Source organism: Primulina tabacum, chromosome 5 (genome assembly GCF_025594145.1).
Source record: "Primulina tabacum isolate GXHZ01 chromosome 5, ASM2559414v2, whole genome shotgun sequence".
Lineage (NCBI taxonomy): Eukaryota > Viridiplantae > Streptophyta > Magnoliopsida > Lamiales > Gesneriaceae > Primulina > Primulina tabacum.
In genome coordinates, this window is record NC_134554.1 from 36,611,130 (window position 1) to 36,636,455 (window position 25,326).

The 25,326-nt window shown below is 31.7% G+C and overlaps 4 protein-coding genes across 4 annotated transcripts; all 4 read left to right on the forward strand.

Moving 5' to 3' along the window:
* Positions 1-1,274: 1,274 nt before the first annotated feature.
* Positions 1,275-6,460, forward strand: LOC142547517 (putative transcription factor PosF21). Its single transcript, XM_075655870.1, has 5 exons — positions 1,275-1,480; positions 1,846-2,556; positions 5,084-5,216; positions 5,657-5,741; positions 5,890-6,460. The coding sequence occupies exons 2-5, from the start codon at positions 1,865-1,867 to the stop codon at positions 6,246-6,248; spliced, it is 1,269 nt and encodes a 422-aa protein (XP_075511985.1). The 5' UTR covers positions 1,275-1,480; positions 1,846-1,864; the 3' UTR covers positions 6,249-6,460.
* A 1,379-nt stretch (positions 6,461-7,839) lies between these two features.
* LOC142544389 (uncharacterized) lies at positions 7,840-9,311 on the forward strand. The gene is made up of 2 exons (XM_075651444.1): positions 7,840-7,997; positions 8,522-9,311. The coding sequence occupies exons 1-2, from the start codon at positions 7,840-7,842 to the stop codon at positions 9,309-9,311; spliced, it is 948 nt and encodes a 315-aa protein (XP_075507559.1).
* Positions 9,312-18,474: 9,163 nt separating this feature from the next.
* Positions 18,475-19,652, forward strand: LOC142544390 (putative F-box protein At1g67623). Its single transcript, XM_075651445.1, has 3 exons — positions 18,475-18,659; positions 18,975-19,140; positions 19,260-19,652. Exons 1-3 carry the CDS (start codon positions 18,475-18,477, stop codon positions 19,650-19,652), a joined length of 744 nt encoding a protein of 247 aa, XP_075507560.1.
* Positions 19,653-19,963: 311 nt separating this feature from the next.
* Positions 19,964-23,066, forward strand: LOC142547518 (putative transcription factor PosF21). Its single transcript, XM_075655871.1, has 4 exons — positions 19,964-20,134; positions 21,671-21,803; positions 22,235-22,319; positions 22,468-23,066. Exons 1-4 carry the CDS (start codon positions 20,091-20,093, stop codon positions 22,806-22,808), a joined length of 603 nt encoding a protein of 200 aa, XP_075511986.1. The 5' UTR covers positions 19,964-20,090; the 3' UTR covers positions 22,809-23,066.
* The last annotated feature ends 2,260 nt before the right edge of the window (positions 23,067-25,326 follow it).

A 25,326-nucleotide genomic window follows, 5' to 3' on the forward strand; every position in this document is an offset into this window, starting at 1 on the left:
TTTCTCTTTAAAATTCATTCTATGTTTTTATTTCATTTTAATCTCTAAAATATATTTTTTATCCTATTTTATATATTTCCAATTCAATTTTGGCATTCTTATTAAATTAAATAATAAATATACTAGTAAATCAGGCGATATGATTCACTAATTTAGTATACTTCTTTTTTTATTTTCATATATGCTATAAATATTCCTTTGTTTTTTTCGTAATTTATTTAATATTTACCATATTAATGTAATCAAATTATTGGAAGAAAAATGGCATGAGATTGTGATTTCCTATATTTCGTTAATAAAATATTAAGGTAGTAAATTAAATTTATTTTTTTATGATCGAATCTCAATCGTCCATTTGTTTGTGATTCCATAATGTGAGACATTTCCTATTATAGTATAAAATATGTATTTTTATCCTAACGATAAATAATAAATAAAATATTAAAATTAGAGATATAAACGAATTAATATTGGTATCAATACCTGTCAATTTTTTAAATGCCCACAATATTCTTACTGCATTAACTATTCTACCTATTGATAGCCCACAAAATAATTATGAGTAAGTTTCATGTGAGACGGTATCACGAATCTTTATTTGTGAGACGGATCAACCCTATCGATATTCACAATAAAAAGTAATACTTTTAGCATAAAAAATAATATTTTTTCATGGATGACCCAAATAAGAGAACCGTCTCACAAAATACGATCGTGAGACTGTCTCACACAAGTTTTTGTCAATAATTATAGTGTCAAATAATCAAAATTTTAAAGTTCTTACTATAATAAGTTTGTGTAGGTCTATTGTATAATAATTTCACGTGTGAGACCGTTCGATCTGATCCAAAATTTTAGTGAAAAATAATATTTTTTAATGTGTCTGTTTTTGGATAAGAGATTTGTCTCATAAAATTTACTCATGAAACGATCTTATAAAAGTTTATTTTATAATTATTTTAAGCCGCAATGATCAACAAATAATTAACAATAAAATAATCAAAACTCTTGTAAAAATATTCAAAAAAACCTTACTAAACAGTCATTATGATTAATTATAAATAATAGATAGTCTTATAAAAATATCCCCTTTTAATTTTAACATAAATTTTCAAAAATTTATATTTAAATTGATTTAACTCAAAAAAATATTGTAAAAAGAATTAATTTTAACATAAATTTTCTTCAATTTATATTTAAAAGATTTCTCAAAAAAATAATACCAAATATTTGACGAAGAATATTTAAAATTCAAATATAGTAAAAGAAAAGTATATATTGCATTGCACAAATCTCAGTAATAATTACTTTGAATCGAATTTCAGTAATCTTGTGCGTGAAGCTTCAAAATGTCTCCGACCATCCATCTGACCAAATGTGAGATGTAATTCGCTTGTGAAATAGCTGTAAAATTCTTTCAATTTCCTCCATTCTAGATCTCAATTCTGGGCAGGTGTAAAAGATTCTTACTTTTGTGCTGGTATGCTTTCTTCATCGATTTTTTAATGGGTTTTTGTGTTTTTGAATTTTTAATTATTTGCTCTGTTTCTACTTTCAATCTTGAATTCGTGTTATGTATGTGATGTGGATGCTGTATTTTGAGATTTGGATTAGGGTTTTCTTTGCTGTTTCTCTATTTATGCGTCACTCATTGGCAGATTCTAAATTTTGTGTCTGATCATTTTCTTAATCAAATACCCATTTGGTTAATCTGTAGAGAACGAGGAATCATTTGTAGATGGTTTCAAGTTTTTTGGATTGATTTTTATATTCCTCTTTATAATTTTGGTTGTACGTGAATGTGTTTAAGTGGTCTTGTTTTCATCTGTTTTTTGGAGCTTGTAGGTTTTGGAGTTTCTGACAGATGGATAAGGATAAGCCTCACCATGGTACTGGCAGTTTACTACCTCCGTCAGGGAGGTATTCAGTCTTCTCACCACCGGTGGGCAGTTCTAATGTGAAGTCGGAGATATCTGGATCATCAAATTTGCCTCCACTGGGCCCGGGTGGTTTATCAGACCAGGGCCATTTTGGTCTCGGCATGGGATCTGATTCGAAAAGATTCAGTCAAGATATAAGCAGGATGCCTGACAACCCACCTAAGAATCTGGGCCACCGCCGAGCTCATTCAGAGATTCTTACCCTTCCAGATGATATAAGTTTTGACAGTGATTTAGGAATCGTGGGTGGATTTGATGGACCATCATTTTCTGATGATACCGAGGAGGACTTGCTCTCCATGTATCTTGATATGGATAAGTTTAATTCGACTTCCGCTACTTCTGAATTCCAAATGGGTGAATCGTCTGTTTCGTCAGCTGCGGAATCTGGTGCGCTATTTGCGACCACAACATTAACTGATAATATGGCTCCATCTTTCACTGATAAGCCAAGAATTAGGCATCAACATAGCCAGTCCATGGATGGTTCAACAACTATCAAGCCAGAGATGCTTGTGTCAGGTTCCGATGATCCATCTTCTGTTGAGACTAAGAAATCCTTGTCTGCTGCTAAACTTGCTGAGCTTGCTCTTGTTGACCCTAAGCGTGCTAAGAGGTAACATTTTAAACTAACTATTATGTTTACGGAACTCTGATAGTTCTTCTGGTCTTTGTTTCTATATCGACCAATTACTTTAACAGTTAAGCATTTAATTCTTCAGTTTGCTGTTGACTTCCACGAGTCTTCTTGATGTAATTAAGAGTCTTAAAACAAATTATGAACTTGATATCTTGCAATACTGATCCGCAGGGTAAAATCTGGTTTTATTTAATATTTTTTGTTTTTGTTCATTTAATTCTAATCTATGGTTATGGGCAATTGACATTGGTTCATGCGGTTTTGTGACAATATTTGTCGCTTTGTGGCCACGTTATTGAATGAGTTTCCTCCTTAACAACCATGTTTTATGGCTATTAAAATTTAATCCAAATTATTGTTTACATATTTTGGTCTTTTGACTTTTTCCTCAACCGTATTTGTATATAGAGTATCCTGTTTATTTGTTGGTTTTACTTTCTTTTAATGTGAACAAATGTGTGTTATTATTCTGGATTATGTTTCTGTAATGTGTAATCTTCTTTGATTAGTTCAGTAGTCATGTTTATGTTCCATTAGGATAATTTTTGGGCCTTGTATGTTTTTCATTGCGAATATTTTTGTTCAATCTTTGTCACACCGGTGGTATGGTCATGTTTATCATCAAAGCTTAAGGTTATCTAATGGAAATTGGTGCATTTATGATAGCTGTCCAAAACATATCGTGGTAATAAAATATACCACTGTAACCACGAAGTGGTCTTTTTTTTCCCGTTAAAAATAGAAACTTTTTACGAGTCTAGCTGGTCGTAGACACTTGGATGCTTTATCCAATCTTCACACCTGCACCCCTGTATGTTTTAACACTTGCATAACATATCTCTTATTCGCTATAGTTCATGTATTGGTTATCTCTATAAAAATCTGGACTATGTTGTTGGTACCAAGTTTGTAGGTCTAACTGCACATTACGAAAATTGAAGAGAAATTCCGGGTTAGGGCTTTTTAAGGGGGCCTAGCTTGGCAAATCATTTTGCATCAAGTCATCAACATGGAAACCTTTTAAAATAAATGGAAAACATGGGAATGAGTCAAGTTTTTCTTCTCAAAAACCATCATGTTACCAATTTTAGAATTCCCCACCACGAAAATGGGCCCCACTTTAGGTGCTTCTAAATGACTTCAAATGCCAATTATAAGTTAGTTGCCATAGGCATGTCGGCATACAGGTGAAACAGAAATTGGAAATGGTGCTTATCAGGAGTCTCCATCCATAATTTGAAAAGTAGAAATCACATATATATGATTTATGCTATGTTTTTTACTTATTATTTGTTATTATATATATTTTTTTTATCTTGCAGGGGTACATAATATATAACAAGTACGATAGTCTTCTCCTGCATGTTATGAATTTCACCAATTCATGTCTATTTTCACATTCTTCTTATTTTCATTTATATACGAACACAACTAATCTTGGTAACAAGCCTGCCATTTGTTACGTTATAAATTGAAAATTGCTATTTTATTTTTATATTTGTGTTTCTTTTTATTATCATGTGTACGGTTAGATGATTAGCTAGCACTGCAGTCTTGACTCTTGTCATGCAAATGACAAGTTTCACATATGCTCTGTTTGCTCCTCGATTTTGCATTGCTCACCTGAAATGGTTAACGAGAACCACAGTGTAGAATATAAATGGAATCACATTCTTTTGATGTTATTTTGGGTTCTAAGTTCTGATTTTAGACAGTTGAGATTTTAATGAAAGGAATCATCATTCAATTATTTTTTGCATAATTATTACTTCCCTAGTTCGGACAAATACGTGGTGTATTTTCTTGCCACAGCCACTTCTGTTTTGTTATGCCATGATATCTTTAGATCTTTTTCTTGCGAAAAATTTTTATCCACTGAATTTACGGCTATAGTTTAGACTACCTTTCGATGTGCGCTTTCAGTATTTTTATTATTGATTTTCTTTTGACACAATTCTTACAAATTTTTTAGTTAAGGGCCATGCCTTAGGTTTGGTGCGAAATTTTGTGCTTAATGATAGCTATTGTTTCACATTTTTATTGATTTACCAATGTTGATTTTTGTTCCGTAAATCTCTATCATATGATTACATGAGATGAAACTTTTGTATCACTTTTCTGTCTGCACCTGCATATTCTGGGTTGCTAATGTTGTTTGTCATTTGGGCCTGACACACGACATGTCATTCTAGCCCCTCTCGTGTGAATAGATTAAGAAGTGCCATGTATCAGATTACTTTAGATCCCTTGTATTCAACAAAGTATTATTTCGCTATCAATGTCTAAATTTGTTAGATTGCCAAAGAAAGAAAAATGAAATTGGTTTGAAATTATTGTGCTGCGTTTCAATTCCTTCCAGGTAACCAAAACTACCAATTTATATTTCCCAATACTGTTATGTTGTAATCTATTATATACGCATTTATTTCAAATATTTTCTTGAAAAAAAGAAAATTTAATTTAATTATTTTTTAACTTCTGTCTCTTTTGTGGCTCCTGATAGGATTTGGGCAAATAGGCAGTCAGCAGCGAGGTCAAAGGAACGGAAGATGAGATATATTGCTGAGCTTGAAAGGAAAGTCCAAACTTTGCAAACTGAAGCAACTTCCTTGTCTGCTCAGTTGACCTTATTGCAGGTGATTTTTTACGTTTCCTTTTTATTCCAACTGCAGATTCCTCACATGAAATGGAAAGCAAGTAAATGTATCGGAATTAAAATATGGGTGAATTTAAACATTAGAGCTGCTGACATCCAAGAATCGTTTGTTGTGTTAAGCCTAGCATCGGCATTCTTAAATTTATTGTAGTGTAGCAAACATACGCACGTGGAGCTATGTCTGTTCTTTGTGGTGAAAAACTTTTAACTTCCACTCACGCAACAAACATGTACGTATTTGACATTCTTCATGAGCAGGTTTCTTGTTTATTTCCCTCGTCTAAGAAAAGGGGAGAAAGGCCGATGCTTCTCTGTTCTTTTTTTATTGCCTCTATGTTTTTCTCACTCTTGTAGTCTTGTTAACTATTTTATGCCCAAGATCAGTACGCAACATGTTCACTTGTAATATTTAATCAACAGAGAGATACACATGGTCTTACTGTAGAAAACAATGAGCTCAAACTGCGGTTACAAACTATGGAACAACAAGTGCAGTTGCAAGATGGTATGTTTCAGAACCTCTTAACTACTTACTCACGTAGGAACTTTAATTCGAGTTGCAATTTAAAAGCTCCTATGCATGCTCAAATCTGTTTACTTTCCAGAATTTGTTGTTTGATGCTGATTGATGTGTTTTATATCCATTAAACCAGCGTTAAATGATGCCCTGAAGGAGGAGGTTCAGCATCTTAAGGTGCTGACAGGACAGACGATTCCAAACGGTGGACCTATGCTGAATTTTCCTGCATCAACCTATGGAACCGAAAAGCCTTACTATAGCAACAACAAAGCTATGCATGCATTATTAACAGCTCAACAATTACAGCAGCTCCAATTACATTCCCAGAAGCAACAGAATCAGTTTCAACAGCACCAGATGCACCAATTTCAGCAGCAGCAGCAGCCGCCGCCGCCGCCACAACCCTCTATGCAGCTGCATCAACAAGCTGGGGACGTGAAGGCATCATCCATTCAAAAAGACATTGATCCAGATGCGTCGTCAAAGGATTAGAAATGGAAGCTGGGACATGTACCCGATGATGACCGAGATTTGTACATCCCTAGAATTCTTGACGGTGGTTTGTTTCATATCTCCGTAAACCTTTGTTTAGTATGTTTTGTAATGTATATCTACATGATCTGGGATTTGTCTAGGGTGAACTTTAGTTGCATATTGAAGTTACTATGTTCGAGCTCGAGGATGAAATTCTTTGTGGGCTATAATGTTTGTTATTTTTGTTTTTAAATATACATTTTTTTCAACATGGCCAAATTTATCTTCTCTCGTCCGATTGTCTGGTATATTTCAGTGCAATTCTTGTTATCATTAGTAGGCGATACTTGAGACTGGATGATTGAGAGGATGTACAATAGGATAAAAAAAATAAACTGATATATAGGAATAAATAAGATTGTAGGACTAATTATTTATATTTGGTATATTTTTAAAAAGTGGATTGAATTTGTTTGTTGGATTGTAACAATGAAATCATCCATATCATATATCCATATGTGCTATTTATATCATTATACGTGTCTCAGTGGTATAACATGATTACATTAATTGAATTTGACAAAAATACTTTTCTCGAATTATAATTTTTTTTTTATTTAATGAAAAGTATCTTAACAACTTTTCTAAATAAATACCTTAACATTTATGATATTTTTTTTACACGTGATGCCTATACACATGATAAATTTTTTTTTAATGTTATGTTTGCGTGAGAGTATTGAAAATAGTTGAGTTTAAAAATATTTTTATGATAAAAAATAATAAATTTTTATATTAGAAACGATATGATTATTTAAAAAATTAAAAATTTAAATAAAAATAAATGAATATTTTATTAAAATATGATAGTTATATATTCTATAAATTTATTAAAACTATTTTATGATATTGTTTTAATTAAAAGAAGGCCGATTATTTTTGTATTTTTATTGGGATATTTTTTATTTATCATCAATTATATTATGAAATCAAAATATATATTCATTTATATATATATATTATTAAATTTAATCATATCATACTAACTAATTTTGGTACGTTTCTTTATATTGCGTGAGTTTCTTAGTAATTTTTGTATATCTGTCTATCTTTTTTCGATTTTTTCTTCAAGTTATCAATAATTTATCTAAAAGTTCAAACTATCTCAATAAATCTTATCTAAATCTATGGTTATAATATTTTAATTAAATAATATATATTTTTTACACAAAAATTATAAAAAAAAGTATCTACTTTTCTAAATTGTTAAAACAATGAATTATGAAGTGTGTATTAATCTATATTTCTTATTTAATGAAACACTAAAAATACATATATGTAAATAAAATTAAGAGTCCCACAAATCTTGTCACATGAAAAAAAAATCTGAAAATGATCAATTTCTTAGCTTTTCTAACCCAAATAGATTTCCATGCAGAATCCTTGAAAGACTCGGACACATGAAATTATTGATTACTATAAATAAGAATCATCTTTATTATATTTTTCCATCCAATTTTTGTTCTTGTTTCTTCTGAGAAAACTCACATCTCTCAAGATTAAAACGTGGAAATAAGCATAAAACAAGAAAAACTTGAAGCCTGCAATCATGCCAAGAATTAAGAAGAGATTATCCGGACAATGTTCCTGCAAGAAAACTCAACGTGAGGTTTCAAGAATCGAAACGTTTCCGAATGAATTGGTTAGTGAAGTTTTGGCTCGAGTAGCAGCATCTTCGGTTATCGATATAATCAACGCCAAGTTGAGGTATGGCTACATGAGCACGATCCAATGGTTTTTTTTTTTTTTTTTTTTATCTTAAGTCTTAAAAAAGGTTTTAAAGATAATGTAATTTTTCTTCATTACATTAATTATTAGGATACACGTAAATAATACACATATCCCACTCGCACTTGACAGGTAAGAACGAGTTATCTTTTCTTCTTCAATGGCTTCCGCCATATCTGCTAATATTAATATATATGACATTCGAATCATGGAAATAGACCAATAACCCTTACGGGTTTTGAATTTTTTCGATTTTTTCTTCAAGTTATCAATAATTTTTATAAAAGTTCAAACTATCTCAATAAATCTTATCTAAATCTATGTATATCATATCTTAATAAAATAATATTTATTTTTTACACAAAAATTATAAAAAAAAGGTATCTACTTGTAGGGCCCATAATCCCTACACGAGGACTGAGACAAGGAGATCCGTTATCACCTTATCTATTTGTTTTATGTGCATACGGTTTATCTGCTCTATTTACTTCGTATGAGGCAAGAGGGTGGATCCGGGGTGTGCGTGTTGCTTCATCTAGTCCATCGGTTTCTCATCTTTTCTTTGCGGACGATAGTTTGGTGTTCTTCAGGGCTTCGTTGGAAGAAGGGGCTCGTGTTAAAGAATGTCTACATGCCTATGAAAGAGCATCGGGTCAGTTGATTAACTGTGATAAGTCAGCGCTATCCTTTAGCCCAAATACCAACTCATCTCTTATTGAGTCAATCAAAATGGTTTTGACCATTCCAGTAGTTCAAAGACATGATATCTACTTGGGACTACCCACGGTTTCGCTGAGAAGCAAGAGACTCCAATTCCGATATCTGGTGGACAGAGTGGTTAAGAGAACCCAAGGATGGGGACATAAATGTTTCTCGGTCGGGGGAAAGGAATTACTTATCAAATCTGTACTCCAATCTATCCCTACTTATGCTATGTCCTGCTTCAGAATTCCTAAGTCAATCTGTGATGAGATCGAGAAAGAATGTGCAAATTTCTGGTGGGGAGTGGAGAATGGAAAGAGGAAATTGCACTGGAAAACTTGGGATTTTCTATGCAAACCGAAAATGAGGGGAGGACTCGGCTTTCGAAAAATGGATGAATTTAACCGAGCACTGTTGGCCAATCAATTCTGGAGACTATTGCGAAATCCTGAATCCCTAGCAACCAAAGTCCTTAAGGGACGGTACTTTCGACATGGAGATATTAACACGAGCCCCTTCTTCCAACGAAGCCCTGAAGAACACCAAACTATCGTCCGCAAAGAAAAGATGAGAAACCGATGGACTAGATGAAGCAACACGCACACCCCGGATCCACCCTCTTGCCTCATACGAAGTAAATAGAGCAGATAAACCGTATGCACATAAAACAAATAGATAAGGTGATAACGGATCTCCTTGTCTCAGTCCTCGTGTAGGGATTATGGGCCCTACAAGTAGATACCTTTTTTTATATAATTTTTGTGTAAAAAATAAATATTATTTTATTAAGATATGATATACATAGATTTAGATAATATTTATTAAGATAGTTTGAACTTTTATAAAAATTATTGATAACTTGAAGAAAAAATCGAAAAAAAAATATATAGATATACAAAAATTACTAATGAACTCAGATAATGTAAAGAAATTTTGATGTCACATTAACGTACGAAAATTAGTTAGTATAACGTGCTTAAATTTATATTTTTTATTTATCATCAATTATATTATGAAATCAAAATATATATTCATTTATATATATATTATTAAATTTAATCATATCATACTAACTAATTTTGGTACGTTTCTTTATATTGCGTGAGTTTCTTAGTAATTTTTGTATATCTGTCTATCTTTTTTCGATTTTTTCTTCAAGTTATCAATAATTTATCTAAAAGTTCAAACTATCTCAATAAATCTTATCTAAATCTATGGTTATAATATTTTAATTAAATAATATATATTTTTTACACAAAAATTATAAAAAAAGTATCTACTTTTCTAAATTGTTAAAACAATGAATTATGAAGTGTGTATTAATCTATATTTCTTATTTAATGAAACACTAAAAATACATATATGTAAATAAAATTAAGAGTCCCACAAATCTTGTCACATGAAAAAAAAATCTGAAAATGATCAATTTCTTAGCTTTTCTAACCCAAATAGATTTCCATGCAGAATCCTTGAAAGACTCGGACACATGAAATTATTGATTACTATAAATAAGAATCATCTTTATTATATTTTTCCATCCAATTTTTGTTCTTGTTTCTTCTGAGAAAACTCACATCTCTCAAGATTAAAACGTGGAAATAAGCATAAAACAAGAAAAACTTGAAGCCTGCAATCATGCCAAGAATTAAGAAGAGATTATCCGGACAATGTTCCTGCAAGAAAACTCAACGTGAGGTTTCAAGAATCGAAACGTTTCCGAATGAATTGGTTAGTGAAGTTTTGGCTCGAGTAGCAGCATCTTCGGTTATCGATATAATCTACGCCAAGTTGAGGTATGGCTACATGAGCACGATCCAATGGTTTTTTTTTTTTTTTTATCTTAAGTCTTAAAAAAGGTTTTAAAGATAATGTAATTTTTCTTCATTACATTAATTATTAGGATACACGTAAATAATACACATATCCCACTCGCACTTGACAGGTAAGAACGAGTTATCTTTTCTTCTTCAATGGCTTCCGCCATATCTGCTAATATTAATATATATGACATTCGAATCATGGAAATAGACCAATAACCCTTACGGGTTTTGAATTTTTTCGATTTTTTCTTCAAGTTATCAATAATTTTTATAAAAGTTCAAACTATCTCAATAAATCTTATCTAAATCTATGTATATCATATCTTAATAAAATAATATTTATTTTTTACACAAAAATTATAAAAAAAAGGTATCTACTTGTAGGGCCCATAATCCCTACACGAGGACTGAGACAAGGAGATCCGTTATCACCTTATCTATTTGTTTTATGTGCATACGGTTTATCTGCTCTATTTACTTCGTATGAGGCAAGAGGGTGGATCCGGGGTGTGCGTGTTGCTTCATCTAGTCCATCGGTTTCTCATCTTTTCTTTGCGGACGATAGTTTGGTGTTCTTCAGGGCTTCGTTGGAAGAAGGGGCTCGTGTTAAAGAATGTCTACATGCCTATGAAAGAGCATCGGGTCAGTTGATTAACTATGATAAGTCAGCGCTATCCTTTAGCCCAAATACCAACTCATCTCTTATTGAGTCAATCAAAATGGTTTTGACCATTCCAGTAGTTCAAAGACATGATATCTACTTGGGACTACCCACGGTTTCGCTGAGAAGCAAGAGACTCCAATTCCGATATCTGGTGGACAGAGTGGTTAAGAGAACCCAAGGATGGGGACATAAATGTTTCTCGGTCGGGGGAAAGGAATTACTTATCAAATCTGTACTCCAATCTATCCCTACTTATGCTATGTCCTGCTTCAGAATTCCTAAGTCAATCTGTGATGAGATCGAGAAAGAATGTGCAAATTTCTGGTGGGGAGTGGAGAATGGAAAGAGGAAATTGCACTGGAAAACTTGGGATTTTCTATGCAAACCGAAAATGAGGGGAGGACTCGGCTTTCGAAAAATGGATGAATTTAACCGAGCACTGTTGGCCAATCAATTCTGGAGACTATTGCGAAATCCTGAATCCCTAGCAACCAAAGTCCTTAAGGGACGGTACTTTCGACATGGAGATATTAACACGAGCCCCTTCTTGTGTCTTAGTCCTTCGTGGATTCTACATGAAATTCTATTTGAGTTAGAAAAGCGAAGCAATTGACCTTTTTCAGATTTTTTTTTTTATGTGACAAGATCTGTTCACTCTTGATTTTATTTCCATATATGTATTTTTCGTGTTTCATTAATTTCATTAAATAAGAAATATAGATTAATATACACCAGTTTTAACAATTTAGGAAAGTAGATACCTTTTTTTATATAATTTTTGTGTAAAAAATAAATATTATTATATTAAGATATGATATACATAGATTTAGATAATATTTATTAAGATAGTTTGAACTTTTATAAAAATTATTGATAACTTGAAGAAAAAATCGAAAAAAAAATATATAGATATACAAAAATTACTAATGAACTCAGATAATGTAAAGAAATTTTGATGTCACATTAACGTACGAAAATTAGTTAGTATAACGTGCTTAAATTTATATTTTTTATTTATCATCAATTATATTATGAAATCAAAATATATATTCATTTATATATATATATTATTAAATTTAATCATATCATACTAACTAATTTTGGTACGTTTCTTTATATTGCGTGAGTTTCTTAGTAATTTTTGTATATCTGTCTATCTTTTTTCGATTTTTTCTTCAAGTTATCAATAATTTATCTAAAAGTTCAAACTATCTCAATAAATCTTATCTAAATCTATGGTTATAATATTTTAATTAAATAATATATATTTTTTACACAATAATTTCATGTGTCTTAGTCCTTCGTGGATTCTACATGAAATTCTATTTGAGTTAGAAAAGCGAAGCAATTGACCTTTTTCAGATTTTTTTTTTTATGTGACAAGATCTGTTCACTCTTGATTTTATTTCCATATATGTATTTTTCGTGTTTCATTAATTTCATTAAATAAGAAATATAGATTAATATACACCAGTTTTAACAATTTAGGAAAGTAGATACCTTTTTTTATATAATTTTTGTGTAAAAAATAAATATTATTTTATTAAGATATGATATACATAGATTTAGATAATATTTATTAAGATAGCACCAGATGCACCAATTTCAGCAGCAGCCACAACCCTCTATGCAGCTGCATCAACAAGCTGGGGACGTGAAGGCATCATCCATTCAAAAAGACATTGATCCAGATGCGTCGTCAAAGGATTAGAAATGGAAGCTGGGACATGTACCCGATGATGACCGAGGTCTGTACATCCCTAGAATTCTTGACGGTGGTTTGTTTCATATCTCAGTAAACCTTTGTTTAGTATGTTTTGTAATGTATATCTACATGATCTGGGATTTGTCTAGGCAGTGCAGTGAGCTTTAGTTGCATATCGAAGTTACTATGTTCGAGCTCGAGGATGAAATTCTTTGTGGCCTATAATGTTTGTTATTTTTGTTTTTGAAATATACATTTATTTTCAATATGGCCAAATTTATCCCCTCTCGTCCCCTATATCTCAGTGCAATTCTTGTTATAATTAGTAGGCGTTATTTGGTTCTTCATGAGATTGGATGAGTGAGAGGGTGTACAATATGATAAAAAAAATTAAACTGACACATAGGAATAAACAAGATTGTAAGACTAATTATTTATATTTGGTATGATTTTTAAAAAGTGGATTGAATTTGTTTGTTGGATTGTAACAATGAAATCATCCATATTATATATCCATATGTGCTATTTATATCATTATACGTGTGTCAGTGATATAACATGGTTACATTAATTGAATTTGACAAAAATACCCTTCTCCAATTATAATTTTGTTTTTTTTTTCCATTTAATGAAAAATATCTTAACTACTTTTCTAAATAAATACCTAACATTTATGATATTTTTTTTAGTGTTATGTTTGTGTGATAAGTATACAGAGTATTATAAATTTGAAAATAGTTGAGTTTAAAAATATTTTTTTAATTTTAAATTTTTTTTATATTAAAAATGATACGATTATTTAAAAACTGAAAATAAAAATAATATAAATGAATATATTATTAAAATATGATAGTTATATATTCTATATTAAAATTATTTTTATGATATTGTTTTAATTAAAAGAAGGTCGATTATTTTTGTATTTTTATTGGGATATTTTTTTATTTATCATCAATTATATTATGAAATCAAAATAGTTATTCATTTATATTATATTATTAAATTTAAGCACGTTATACTAACTAATTTTCGTACGTTAATGTGACATCAAAATTTCTTTACATTGTCTGAGTTCATTAGTAGTTTTTGTATATCTATATATTTTTTTTTTCGATTTTTTCTTCAAGTTATCAATAATTTTTATAAAAGTTCAAACTATCTCAATAAATATTATCTAAATCTATGTATATCATATCTTAATAAAATAATATTTATTTTTTACACAAAAATTATAAAAAAAAAGGTATCTACTTGTAGGGCCCATAATCCCTACACGAGGACTGAGACAAGGAGATCCGTTATCACCTTATCTATTTGTTTTATGTGCATACGGTTTATCTGCTCTATTTACTTCGTATGAGGCAAGAGGGTGGATCCGGGGTGTGCGTGTTGCTTCATCTAGTCCATCGGTTTCTCATCTTTTCTTTGCGGACGATAGTTTGGTGTTCTTCAGGGCTTCGTTGGAAGAAGGGGCTCGTGTTAAAGAATGTCTACATGCCTATGAAAGAGCATCGGGTCAGTTGATTAACTATGATAAGTCAGCGCTATCCTTTAGCCCAAATACCAACTCATCTCTTATTGAGTCAATCAAAATGGTTTTGACCATTCCAGTAGTTCAAAGACATGATATCTACTTGGGACTACCCACGGTTTCGCTGAGAAGCAAGAGACTCCAATTCCGATATCTGGTGGACAGAGTGGTTAAGAGAACCCAAGGATGGGGACATAAATGTTTCTCGGTCGGGGGAAAGGAATTACTTATCAAATCTGTACTCCAATCTATCCCTACTTATGCTATGTCCCATGCTTCAGAATTCCTAAGTCAATCTGTGATGAGATCGAGAAAGAATGTGCAAATTTCTGGTGGGGAGTGGAGAATGGAAAGAGGAAATTGCACTGGAAAACTTGGGATTTTCTATGCAAACCGAAAATTAGGGGAGGACTCGGCTTTCGAAAAATGGATGAATTTAACCGAGCCCTGTTGGCCAATCAATTCTGGAGACTATTGCGAAATCCTGAATCCCTAGCAACCAAAGTCCTTAAGGGACGGTACTTTCGACATGGAGATATTATGACCGCAGGGACAGGTACCAATCCGTCATTTATTTGGAGATCTCTTGTCTGGAGCAGAGAAATTCTTGATAAGGGATTGATTTGGCGAGTTGGAAATGGACACTCAATAAGAATCTTTGAGGATAATTGGGTTCCAGGTTTGACATCAAAATTATGCATTCCCAATGAAACATGGCAGAATGATGCGAAAGTAGAGTCCTTGATTATAAATGGAGTTTGGGACACTTCGGCGATATTGCACAACTTCAATCCATTCATTGCCGAGAAAATAATACAGACTCCTCTTCTTGCTCAACATACTGGTGATACCAGATTTTGGCGTTTTGATACGAAAGGTCACTGCTCCGCGAGGGATGGTTATCGTCTACAGAGAGGTCTTTTTTCACCCCCGGGGAACCAATCAGAGCATTCAATGCAAAAATGGTGGTCCTTTATCTGGAGCCTCTCCATACCCCCGAAGGTACGCATTTTTTGGTGGCGGGTAGCCCATGATATCATTCCCACAAACCTAAATCTACTCCACCATCATGTGCCAGTTAGTGGGCAGTGTTACTTATGCTATTCCCAACATGATTCTACATGCCACTCATTATTTTTTTGTGAGGCTGTCAAGAAGCGATGGAAGGACACAGAATATTACTCAATGCTAAAATCTGTCAAAAGAGCCTGCACGATGGACTTGTGCTGTTGGATGAGCGAACAATTATCCCATAAGAATTTTGAAAAGTTTGCTATACTATCCTGGGCAGTATGGAAAGAAAGGCTAAAGATCCTACATGGCAATGACGGGCTACTCAATGAAAGGGTAATTACTTTGAGCAATACCTTTCTAACCGAATTCCAAGCTGCTAAATCGACTCCTCGAAGTCCTCCTCAAGGGCGAGCTCTGACCAGCAAATGGAAGCCACCAGAAGCAAATGATTTAAAGATGAATGTCGTTGCATGCTTCAATGAACACCTGAATCGATACAGTATAGGTGGAGCACTACGAGACAACCAAGGTAGACTACTCCTGGCCTTTGGGAAACAAATTTCGAAACCAATATCAGTGCTTATGGGAGAACTAGAGGCAGTTCATGCAGGTATCAAGTTATTATATGACAAACATATCCATGATGTCCAAGTTACAACAGATTCCTTATTGGCAGTGCAAGCAGTCACGACCTTTAAGGATGACATTAGCTATGTAGGATTACGGGCTTCGGTAATCAAAGATCTGGTCCAGAAGCCGGTAGTGTCAAGTCTTACTTATGAGAATAGATTGGCTAATAATATGGCCCACAGTATTGCTCATTTTTCTTCTTGCTCCCACTCATCCTTTGTCTAGAAGAATGGCGAGTTTCCTCTGTGGCTAGTAAATCTTGTAACTCTTGATCTTTCTCAATAAAATTACAAGTTTTTGCTGTAAAAAAAAAAAAGGTATCTACTTTTCTAAATTGTTAAAACTGGTGTATATTAATCTATATTTCTTATTTAGTGAAATTAATGAAACACGAAAAATACATATATGGAAATAAAATCAAGAGTGAACAGATCTTGTCACATAAAAAAAAAATCTGAAAAAGGTCAATTGCGTCGCTTTTCTAACTCAAATAGAATTTCATGCAGAATCCATGAAGGACTAGGATACATGAAATTATTGATTACTATAAATAACAATGATCTTTATTATATTTTTCCATCCAAATCTTGTTCTTATTTCTTCTGAGCAAACTCCCATCTCTCAAGATTACAACGTGGAAATAAGCATAAAACAAGAAAAACTTGAAGCCTGCAATCATGCCAAGAATTAAGAAAAGATTATCCGGACAATATTCCTGCAAGGAAACTCAACGTGAGGTTTCAAGAATCGAAACGTTTCCGAATGAATTGGTTAGTGAAGTTTTGGCTCGAGTAGCAGCATCTTCGGTTATCGATATAATTAACGTCAAGTCAAGGTATGGCTACATGAGTACGATCCTATAGTTTTTTTTTATCATAAGTCTGAAAAAATGTTTTAAAGATAATGTAATTTTTCTTCATTACATTAACTATTAGGATATCGAAGTTACTATGTTCGAGGATGAAATTCTTTGTGGGCTATATGTTTGTTATTTTTGTTTTTGAAATATACATTTATTTTCAATATGGCCAAATTTATCTCCTCTCGTCCCCATTGTCTGGTATATCTCAATGCAATCCTTGTTATCATTAGCAGGCGTTATTTGGTTCTTGAGATTGGATGAGTGAGAGGATGTACAATAGGATAAAAAAATAAACTGATACATAGGAATAAACAAGATTGCATGACTAATTATTTATGTTTGGTATGATTTTTAAAAAGTGGATTGAATTTGTTTGTTGGATTGTAACGAAGAAACCATCTATATCATATATCCATCTGTGCTATTTATATCATTATACGTGTTTCAGTGGTATAACATGGTTACATTAATTGAATTTGACAAAAATACCCTTCTCGAATTATATATATATATTTCATTTAATGAAAAGCAACTTTTCTAAATAAATACCTAACATTTATGATTTTTTTTTTACCCGTGATGCCTATATACATGTTAAATTTTTTTTTAATGTTATGTTTGTGTGATAAGTATATAGAGTATTATTAAATTGAAAATAGTTGAGTTTAAAAATATTTTTATATAATAAAAATAATAATAATTTTTATATTAGAAATGATTATTTAAAAACTGAAAAAATTAAATAAAAATAAATGAATATTTTATTAAAATATGATAGTTATATATTCTATAAATATATTAAAATTATTTTTATGATATTGTTTTAATTAAAAGAAGGCCGATTATTTTTGTATTTTTATGGGGGTATTTTTTATTTATCATCAATTATATTAAGAAATTAAAATAATTATTCTTTTATATTATATTATTAAATTTAATCATATTATACTAACTAATTTTTGTACATTTCTTTACATTGTATGAGTTTATTAGTAATTTTTGTATATATCTGTCTATCTTTTTTCGATTTTTTCTTCAAGTTATCAATAAATCTTATCTAAATTTTCAAACTATCTCAATAAATCTCATCTAAATCTATGGATATCATATCTTAATAAAATAATATTTTTTTTACACAAAAATTATAAAAAAAAGTATCTACTTTTCTAAACTGTTGAAACTATGAATTATAAAGTGTATATTAATCTATATTTGATCTTATTTAATGAAATTAATGAAACACTAAAAATACATATATGGAAATAAAATTAAGAGTCCCACAAATCTTGTCACATGAAAAAAAAATCTGAAAATGATCAATTTCTTAGCTTTTCTAACCCAAATAGATTTCCATGCAGAATCCTTGAAAGACTCGGACACATGAAATTATTGATTACTATAAATAAGAATCATCTTTATTATATTTTTCCATCCAATTTTTTTCTTGTTTCTTCTGAGAAAACTCACATCTCTCAAGATTAAAACGTGGAAATAAGCATAAAACAAGAAAAAATTGAAGCATGCAATCATGCCAAGAATTAAGAAGAGATTATCCGGACAATGTTCCTGCAAGAAAACTCAACGTGAGGTTTCAAGAATCGAAACGTTTCCGAATGAATTGGTTAGTGAAGTTTTGGCTCGAGTAGCAGCATCTTCGGTTATCGATATAATCAACGCCAAATCGACGTATGGCTACATGAACACGATCCTATGGTTTTTTTTTTTTTTTTATCATAAGTCTTAAAAAGGGTTTTAAAGATAACGTAATTTTTCTTCGTTACATTAATTATTAGGATACACGTAAATAATACACATATCCACTCGCACTTGACAGGTAAGAACGAGTTATCCTTTCTTCTTCAATGGCTTCCGCCATATCTGCTAATATTAATATATATGACATTCGAATCATGGAAATAGACCAATAACCCTTACGGGTTTTGAATTTTTTTGTCTCATGTTGTAGTTTCTTTAATTAAATTCGCTTTGATTTTTCAATTTTTTTTTTTGGGGGTATGGAAAATACAGTTGTAAAACATTCAAAGAAATTGGCGAAGATTCGCATGTCTACCATCACGTGTCTCTGGACAATCTGTGTACAGATTCCTGGACGCCTCTGAGTGAAGAACAACATGCTTTCTTGAACAAGTGCTGGAAATCGGAAAATCCCGAATTGTTGTATCGACAAGCGGTGGTAAGTTTGTTTAGTTCAATGATTGGATAATTGTTGGATTCTATGAGATAATGATCATGTATATTATATATGTTGAATGATGCCGATTAATTAATTAATTTTCAAATTTCTTGATTCAGGTGGACTACTTTAATGGGGTGGATCTTGAATCGGCTTGCAACCAACTACACAAGGCTATGAAGTCAAGTCACATTGGGGCACTTTATGTCACTTGCATAATACTAATTTTGAACGATGATGACAAGTTTAAAGACAAGGGTATTGAAATCATTAGTAACATGCAGAAGTCCGCATCGATGAGACGAAAATTGATTTCGCACCGGAAAAATTTGATGGAATCTCTGAGGCGAATGTGGGTGAAGAATCCCATCTTAAACCAGCAGCCCATCTTCTGCAAAACGCCACATCGAAATCGCTGGAGATCTGGGTGGAGGGATATGGATGCAAAGTTGCAGTGCCAAGCTTGTTGTGTTGATAGGGAGATCAGTGCTATTTGCGGTTTTTTCAATTGAGGATTTGGTAAGACTTTAATGTAACTAACGTGACTTTAATGTTAGCTTTAGTCATATTTTGATCAGTCGGATGTATGGATATTTAGATCCTAAAAGATTAAAGATACATTATTTCCTGAAAAATGTCTTTAAGATACATCTTTATTTGTAGAAATTTGAGTACATTCTGTGATATACACTCTTATATTCATGATTAGATATTTCAAAAGCTTCCTCACTATAGAGTAAGTCTTGGTATCAGCTGAGAACATAGCATACAAGATATCGATGTTAGGTAGATTTCAGAAGCCTCCTCACTAGAAGAAGTCTTGCTTCCTGCGGAAGGATGTAGAAGAGAGCCATTTTGTTTGGTTTTTCCACCAGTTCTCAGTTGCAACGACTCTTTCTTCCGCAGTGAGATTTGGAAGCAGCCCCAATTCACCAAACACTTGCTTGATCATGCTTGATATATCCTCATCGCGGCTGCCAGTGTTTCTAACCAGGTCTGACATTGTAGCAGTCATCATATCAGTAAACTTGTTAATTGCCTCCACAAATGGGTGATCATCCAACACCTGGTACTTTTTCCGTGCTACATACCTGGTAAAATAACATGTCACAATTGTTAAAAACACAAACGAGATGGTCATAAGTTGGTGTATCACTAGGAGTAGTAGGATGTCTTTATCTGCTTTCCCATAGAAGAAACATTTCTGCCACAACTTGAACTGATGGGGGACGGAACAAATATAAATTAATGGGAGCCAAAACAACAAAATTCCTACACAGAATTTTAGTGATGTTTTTTTTTTCCTTTTGAGAATCACGAGTAACAATAGCACAGTAACTTACATTTCAGGCTAGACAATCAGAAAATCACAAGTTCTTAATTAAAACTCAATGGTACTTGATTAGTCACAAATACTAAACCATCACATTCTTCAGTCAACATTGGTTTTGCTTATCATATTTCAGGGTTCCATAGGCAACACAATCATCGCCTTCCTGAAAAAAGAAATGATACATAGCCATACAGATAACATAAATAAGATAACTAAACTTTAAACAAATTGTAATAAATCACAAAAGAACTTCAAACTTTTGTGAATGTATACATAGGAATCAGTGCCTGATATGTTAAACATTAGACAGCTTTATAAATTCAGCCAAATTAGAGCTCGCGGCACTTCTTGGTCTTGCAATTCTCTATCTCATCAAGATTTTGATATGGTGTCGGCGCTGTCAGCTGAACCTTCGCATTTCTAGCAGATAAAAGGCTGCAAAATACTATATATAAAAGTTAACATTATTCTAACAAGATGGTAATGCCACCACCATGGTTCCACGCATTATTAATCAGATTTCACCATTCCATCTGCGGTAAATGATCCACCCCACTCCATAACTCACAATGTTTATATGTATAGAATCTTGAAACTTTTAAACCCCTCAAAATTTTTATTATTGATTTTCTTTTGACACAATTCTTACAAATTTTTTAGTTAAGGGCCATGCCTTAGGTTTGGTGCGAAATTTTGTGCTTAATGATAGCTATTGTTTCACATTTTGTTGATATTTACCAATGTTGAATTTTGTTTCGTAAATCTCTATCATATGATTACATGAGATGAAACTTTTGTATCACTTTTCTGTCTGCACCTGCATATTCTGGGTTGCTAATGTTGTTTGTCCTTTGGGCCTGACACATGACATGTCATTCTAGCCCTTCTCGTGTGAATAGATTAAGAAGTTCCATGTATCAGATTACTTTACATCCCTTGTATTCAACAAAGTATTATTTCGCTATCAATGTCTAAATTTGTTAGATTGCCAAAGAAAGAAAAATGAAATTGATTTGAAATTATTGTGCTGCGTTTCAATTCCTTCCGGGTAACCAAAACTACCAATTTATATTTCCCAAAACTGTTATGTTGTAATCTAGTATGTAGGCATTTACTTCAAATATTTTCTTGGAAAAAAGAAAATTTAATTTAATTTGATTGTTTTTTAACTTCTGTCTCTTTTGTGGCTCCTGATAGGATTTGGGCAAATAGGCAGTCAGCAGCGAGGTCAAAGGAACGGAAGATGAGATATATTGCTGAGCTTGAAAGGAAAGTCCAAACTTTGCAAACTGAAGCAACTTCCTTGTCTGCTCAGTTGACCTTATTGCGGGTGATTTTTACGTTTCCTTTTTATTCCAACTGCAGATTCCTCCCATGAAATGGAAAGCAAGTAAATGTATCGGAATTAAAATATGGGTGAATTTAAACATTAGAGCTGCTGACATCCAAGAATCGTTTGTTGTGTTAAGCCTAGCATTGGCATTCTTAAATTTATTGTGGTGTAGCAAACATACGCACCTGGAGCTATGTCTGTTCTTTGTGGTGAAAAACTTTTAACTTCCACTCATGCAACAAACATGTACGTATTTGACATTCTTCACGAGCAGGTTTCTTGTTTATTTCCCTCGTCTAAGAAAAGGGGAGAAAGGCCGATGCTTCTCTGTTCTTGTTTTATCGCCTTTATGTTTTTCTCACTCTTGTTAAATATTTTATAACCAAGATCAGTAAGCATCATGTTCACTTCTAATATTTAATCAACAGAGAGATACACATGGTCTTACTGTAGAAAACAATGAGCTCAAACCGCGGTTACAAACTATGGAACAACAAGTGCAGTTGCAAGATGGTATGTTTCAGAACCTCTTAACTACTTACTCACGTAGGAACTTTAATTCGAGTTGCATTTTAAAAGCTCCTATGCATGCTCAAATCTATTTACTTTCCAGAATTTGTTGTTTGATGCTGATTGATGTCTTTTATATCCATTAAACCAGCGTTAAATGATGCCCTGAAGGAGGAGGTTCAGCTTCTTAAGGTGCTGACAGGACAGACGATTCCAAATGGTGGACCTATGCTGAATTTTCCTGCATCAACCTATGGAACCGAAAAGCCTTACTATAGTAACAACCAAGCTATGCATGCATTATTAACAGCTCAACAATTACAGCAGCTCCAATTACATTCCCAGAAGCAACAGAATCAGTTTAAACAGCACCAGATGCACCAATTTCAGCAGCAGCCACAACCCTCTATGCAGCTGCATCAACAAGCTGGGGACGTGAAGGCATCATCCATTCAAAAAGACATTGATCCAGATGCGTCGTCAAAGGATTAGAAATGGAAGCTGGGACATGTACCCGATGATGACCGAGGTCTGTACATCCCTAGAATTCTTGACGCTGGTCTGTTTCATATCTCAGTAAACCTTTGTTTAGTATGTTTTGTAATGTATATCTACATGATCTGGGATTTGTCTAGGCAGTGCAGTGAGCTTTAGTTGCATATCGAAGGTACTATGTTCGAGCTCGAGGATGAAATTCTTTGTGGCCTATAATGTTTGTTATTTTTGTTTTTGAAATATACATTTATTTTCAATATGGCCAAATTTATCCCCTCTCGTCCCCTATATCTCAGTGCAATTCTTGTTATAATTAGTAGGCGTTATTTGGTTCTTCATGAGATTGGATGAGTGAGAGGGTGTACAATATGATAAAAAAAAAAATTAAACTGATACATAGGAATAAACAAGATTGTAAGACTAATTATTTATATTTGGTATGATTTTTAAAAAGTGGATTGAATTTGTTTGTTGGATTGTAACAATGAAATCATCCATATTATATATCCATATGTGCTATTTATATCATTATACGTGTGTCAGTGATATAACATGGTTACATTAATTGAATTTGACAAAAATACCCTTCTCCAATTATAATTTTGTTTTTTTTTTCCATTTAATGAAAAATATCTTAACTACTTTTCTAAATAAATATCTAACATTTATGATATTTTTTTTAATGTTATGTTTGTGTGATAAGTATACAGAGTATTATAAAATTGAAAATAGTTGAGTTTAAAAATATTTTTTTAATTTTAATTTTTTTTTATATTAGAAATGATACGATTATTTAAAAAATGAAAATAAAAATAATATAAATGAATATATTATTAAAATATGATAGTTATATATCTATATTAAAATTATTTTTATGATATTGTTTTAATTAAAAGAAGGTCGATTATTTTTGTATTTTTATTGGGATATTTTTTTATTTATCATCAATTATATTATGAAATCAAAATAGTTATTCATTTATATTATATTATTAAATTTAAGCACGTTATACTAACTAATTTTCGTACGTTAATGTGACATCAAAATTTCTTTACATTGTTTGAGTTCATTAATAGTTTTTGTATATCTATATATTTTTTTTTCGATTTTTTCTTCAAGTTATCAATAATTTTTATAAAAGTTCAAACTATCTTAATAAATATTATCTAAATCTATGTATATCATATCTTAATAAAATAATATTTATTTTTTACACAAAAATTATATAAAAAAAGGTATCTACTTTCCTAAATTGTTAAAACTGGTGTATATTAATCTATATTTCTTATTTAATGAAATTAATGAAACACGAAAAATACATATATGGAAATAAAATCAAGAGTGAACAGATCTTGTCACATAAAAAAAAAAATCTGAAAAAGGTCAATTACTTCGCTTTTCTAACTCAAATAGAATTTCATGTAGAATCCACGAAGGACTAAGACACATGAAATTATTGATTAATATAAATAACAGTGATCTTTATTATATTTTTCCATCCAAATCTTGTTCTTATTTCTTCTGAGCAAACTCCCATCTCTCAAGATTACAACGTGGAAATAAGCATAAAACAAAGAAAAACTTGAAGCCTGCAATCATGCCAAGAATTAAGAAGAGATTATCCGAACAATATTCCTGCAAGGAAACTCAACGTGAGGTTTCAAGAATCGAAACGTTTCCGAATGAATTGGTTAGTGAAGTTTTGGCTCGAGTAGCAGCATCTTCGGTTATCGATATAATTAACGTCAAGTCGAGGTATGGCTATATGAGCACGATCCTGTGGTTTTTTTTTTTTTTTGTTTTTTTATCATAAGTCTGAAAAAAGGTTTTAAAGATAATGTAATTTTTCTTCATTACATTAATTATTAGGATATCGAAGTTACTATGTTCGAGAATGAAATTCTTTTTGGGTTATTATGTTTGTTATTTTTGTTTTTGAAATATACATTTATTTTCAATATGGCCAAATTTATCTCCTCTCGTCCCCATTGTCTGGTATATCTCACTGCAATCCTTTTTATCATTAGTAGGCGTTATTTGGTTCTTGAGATTGGATGAGTGAGATGATGTACAATAAGATAAAAAAATAAACTGATACATATGAATAAACAAGATTGCATGACTAATTATTTATGTTTGGTATGATTTTTAAAATGTGGATTGAATTTCTTTGTTGGATTGTAACGATGAAACCATCCATATCATATATCCATCTGTGCTATTTATATCATTATACGTGTTTCAGTGGTATAACATGGTTACATTAATTGAATTTGACAAAAATACCCATCTCGAATTATATATATATTTTTCATTTAATGAAAAGCAACTTTTCTAAATAAATACCTAACATTTATGATTTTTTTTTTACCCGTGATGCCTATATACATGTTAAATTTTTTTTTAATGTTATGTTTGTGTGATAAGTATATAGAGTATTATTAAATTGAAAATAGTTGAGTTTAAAAATATTTTTATATAATAAAAATAATAATAATTTTTATATTAGAAATGA

Coding starts and splice junctions, on each gene's coding strand:
- LOC142544390 (XM_075651445.1), top strand. CDS start 18,475: ATGCCAAGAATTAAGAAGAGATTATCCGGACAATGTTCCTGCAAGAAA. Junction 18,660..18,974: donor TACATGAACACGATCCTATG/GTTTTTTTTTTT, acceptor TGGAAAATACAG/TTGTAAAACATTCAAAGAAA. Junction 19,141..19,259: donor TGTTGTATCGACAAGCGGTG/GTAAGTTTGTTT, acceptor TTCTTGATTCAG/GTGGACTACTTTAATGGGGT.
- LOC142547517 (XM_075655870.1), top strand. CDS start 1,865: ATGGATAAGGATAAGCCTCACCATGGTACTGGCAGTTTACTACCTCCG. Junction 2,557..5,083: donor GACCCTAAGCGTGCTAAGAG/GTAACATTTTAA, acceptor GGCTCCTGATAG/GATTTGGGCAAATAGGCAGT. Junction 5,217..5,656: donor CTCAGTTGACCTTATTGCAG/GTGATTTTTTAC, acceptor TTTAATCAACAG/AGAGATACACATGGTCTTAC.
- LOC142544389 (XM_075651444.1), top strand. CDS start 7,840: ATGCCAAGAATTAAGAAGAGATTATCCGGACAATGTTCCTGCAAGAAA. Junction 7,998..8,521: donor ATAATCAACGCCAAGTTGAG/GTATGGCTACAT, acceptor GTATGAGGCAAG/AGGGTGGATCCGGGGTGTGC.
- LOC142547518 (XM_075655871.1), top strand. CDS start 20,091: ATGCTTGATATATCCTCATCGCGGCTGCCAGTGTTTCTAACCAG. Junction 21,804..22,234: donor CTCAGTTGACCTTATTGCGG/GTGATTTTTACG, acceptor TTTAATCAACAG/AGAGATACACATGGTCTTAC. Junction 22,320..22,467: donor ACAAGTGCAGTTGCAAGATG/GTATGTTTCAGA, acceptor CCATTAAACCAG/CGTTAAATGATGCCCTGAAG.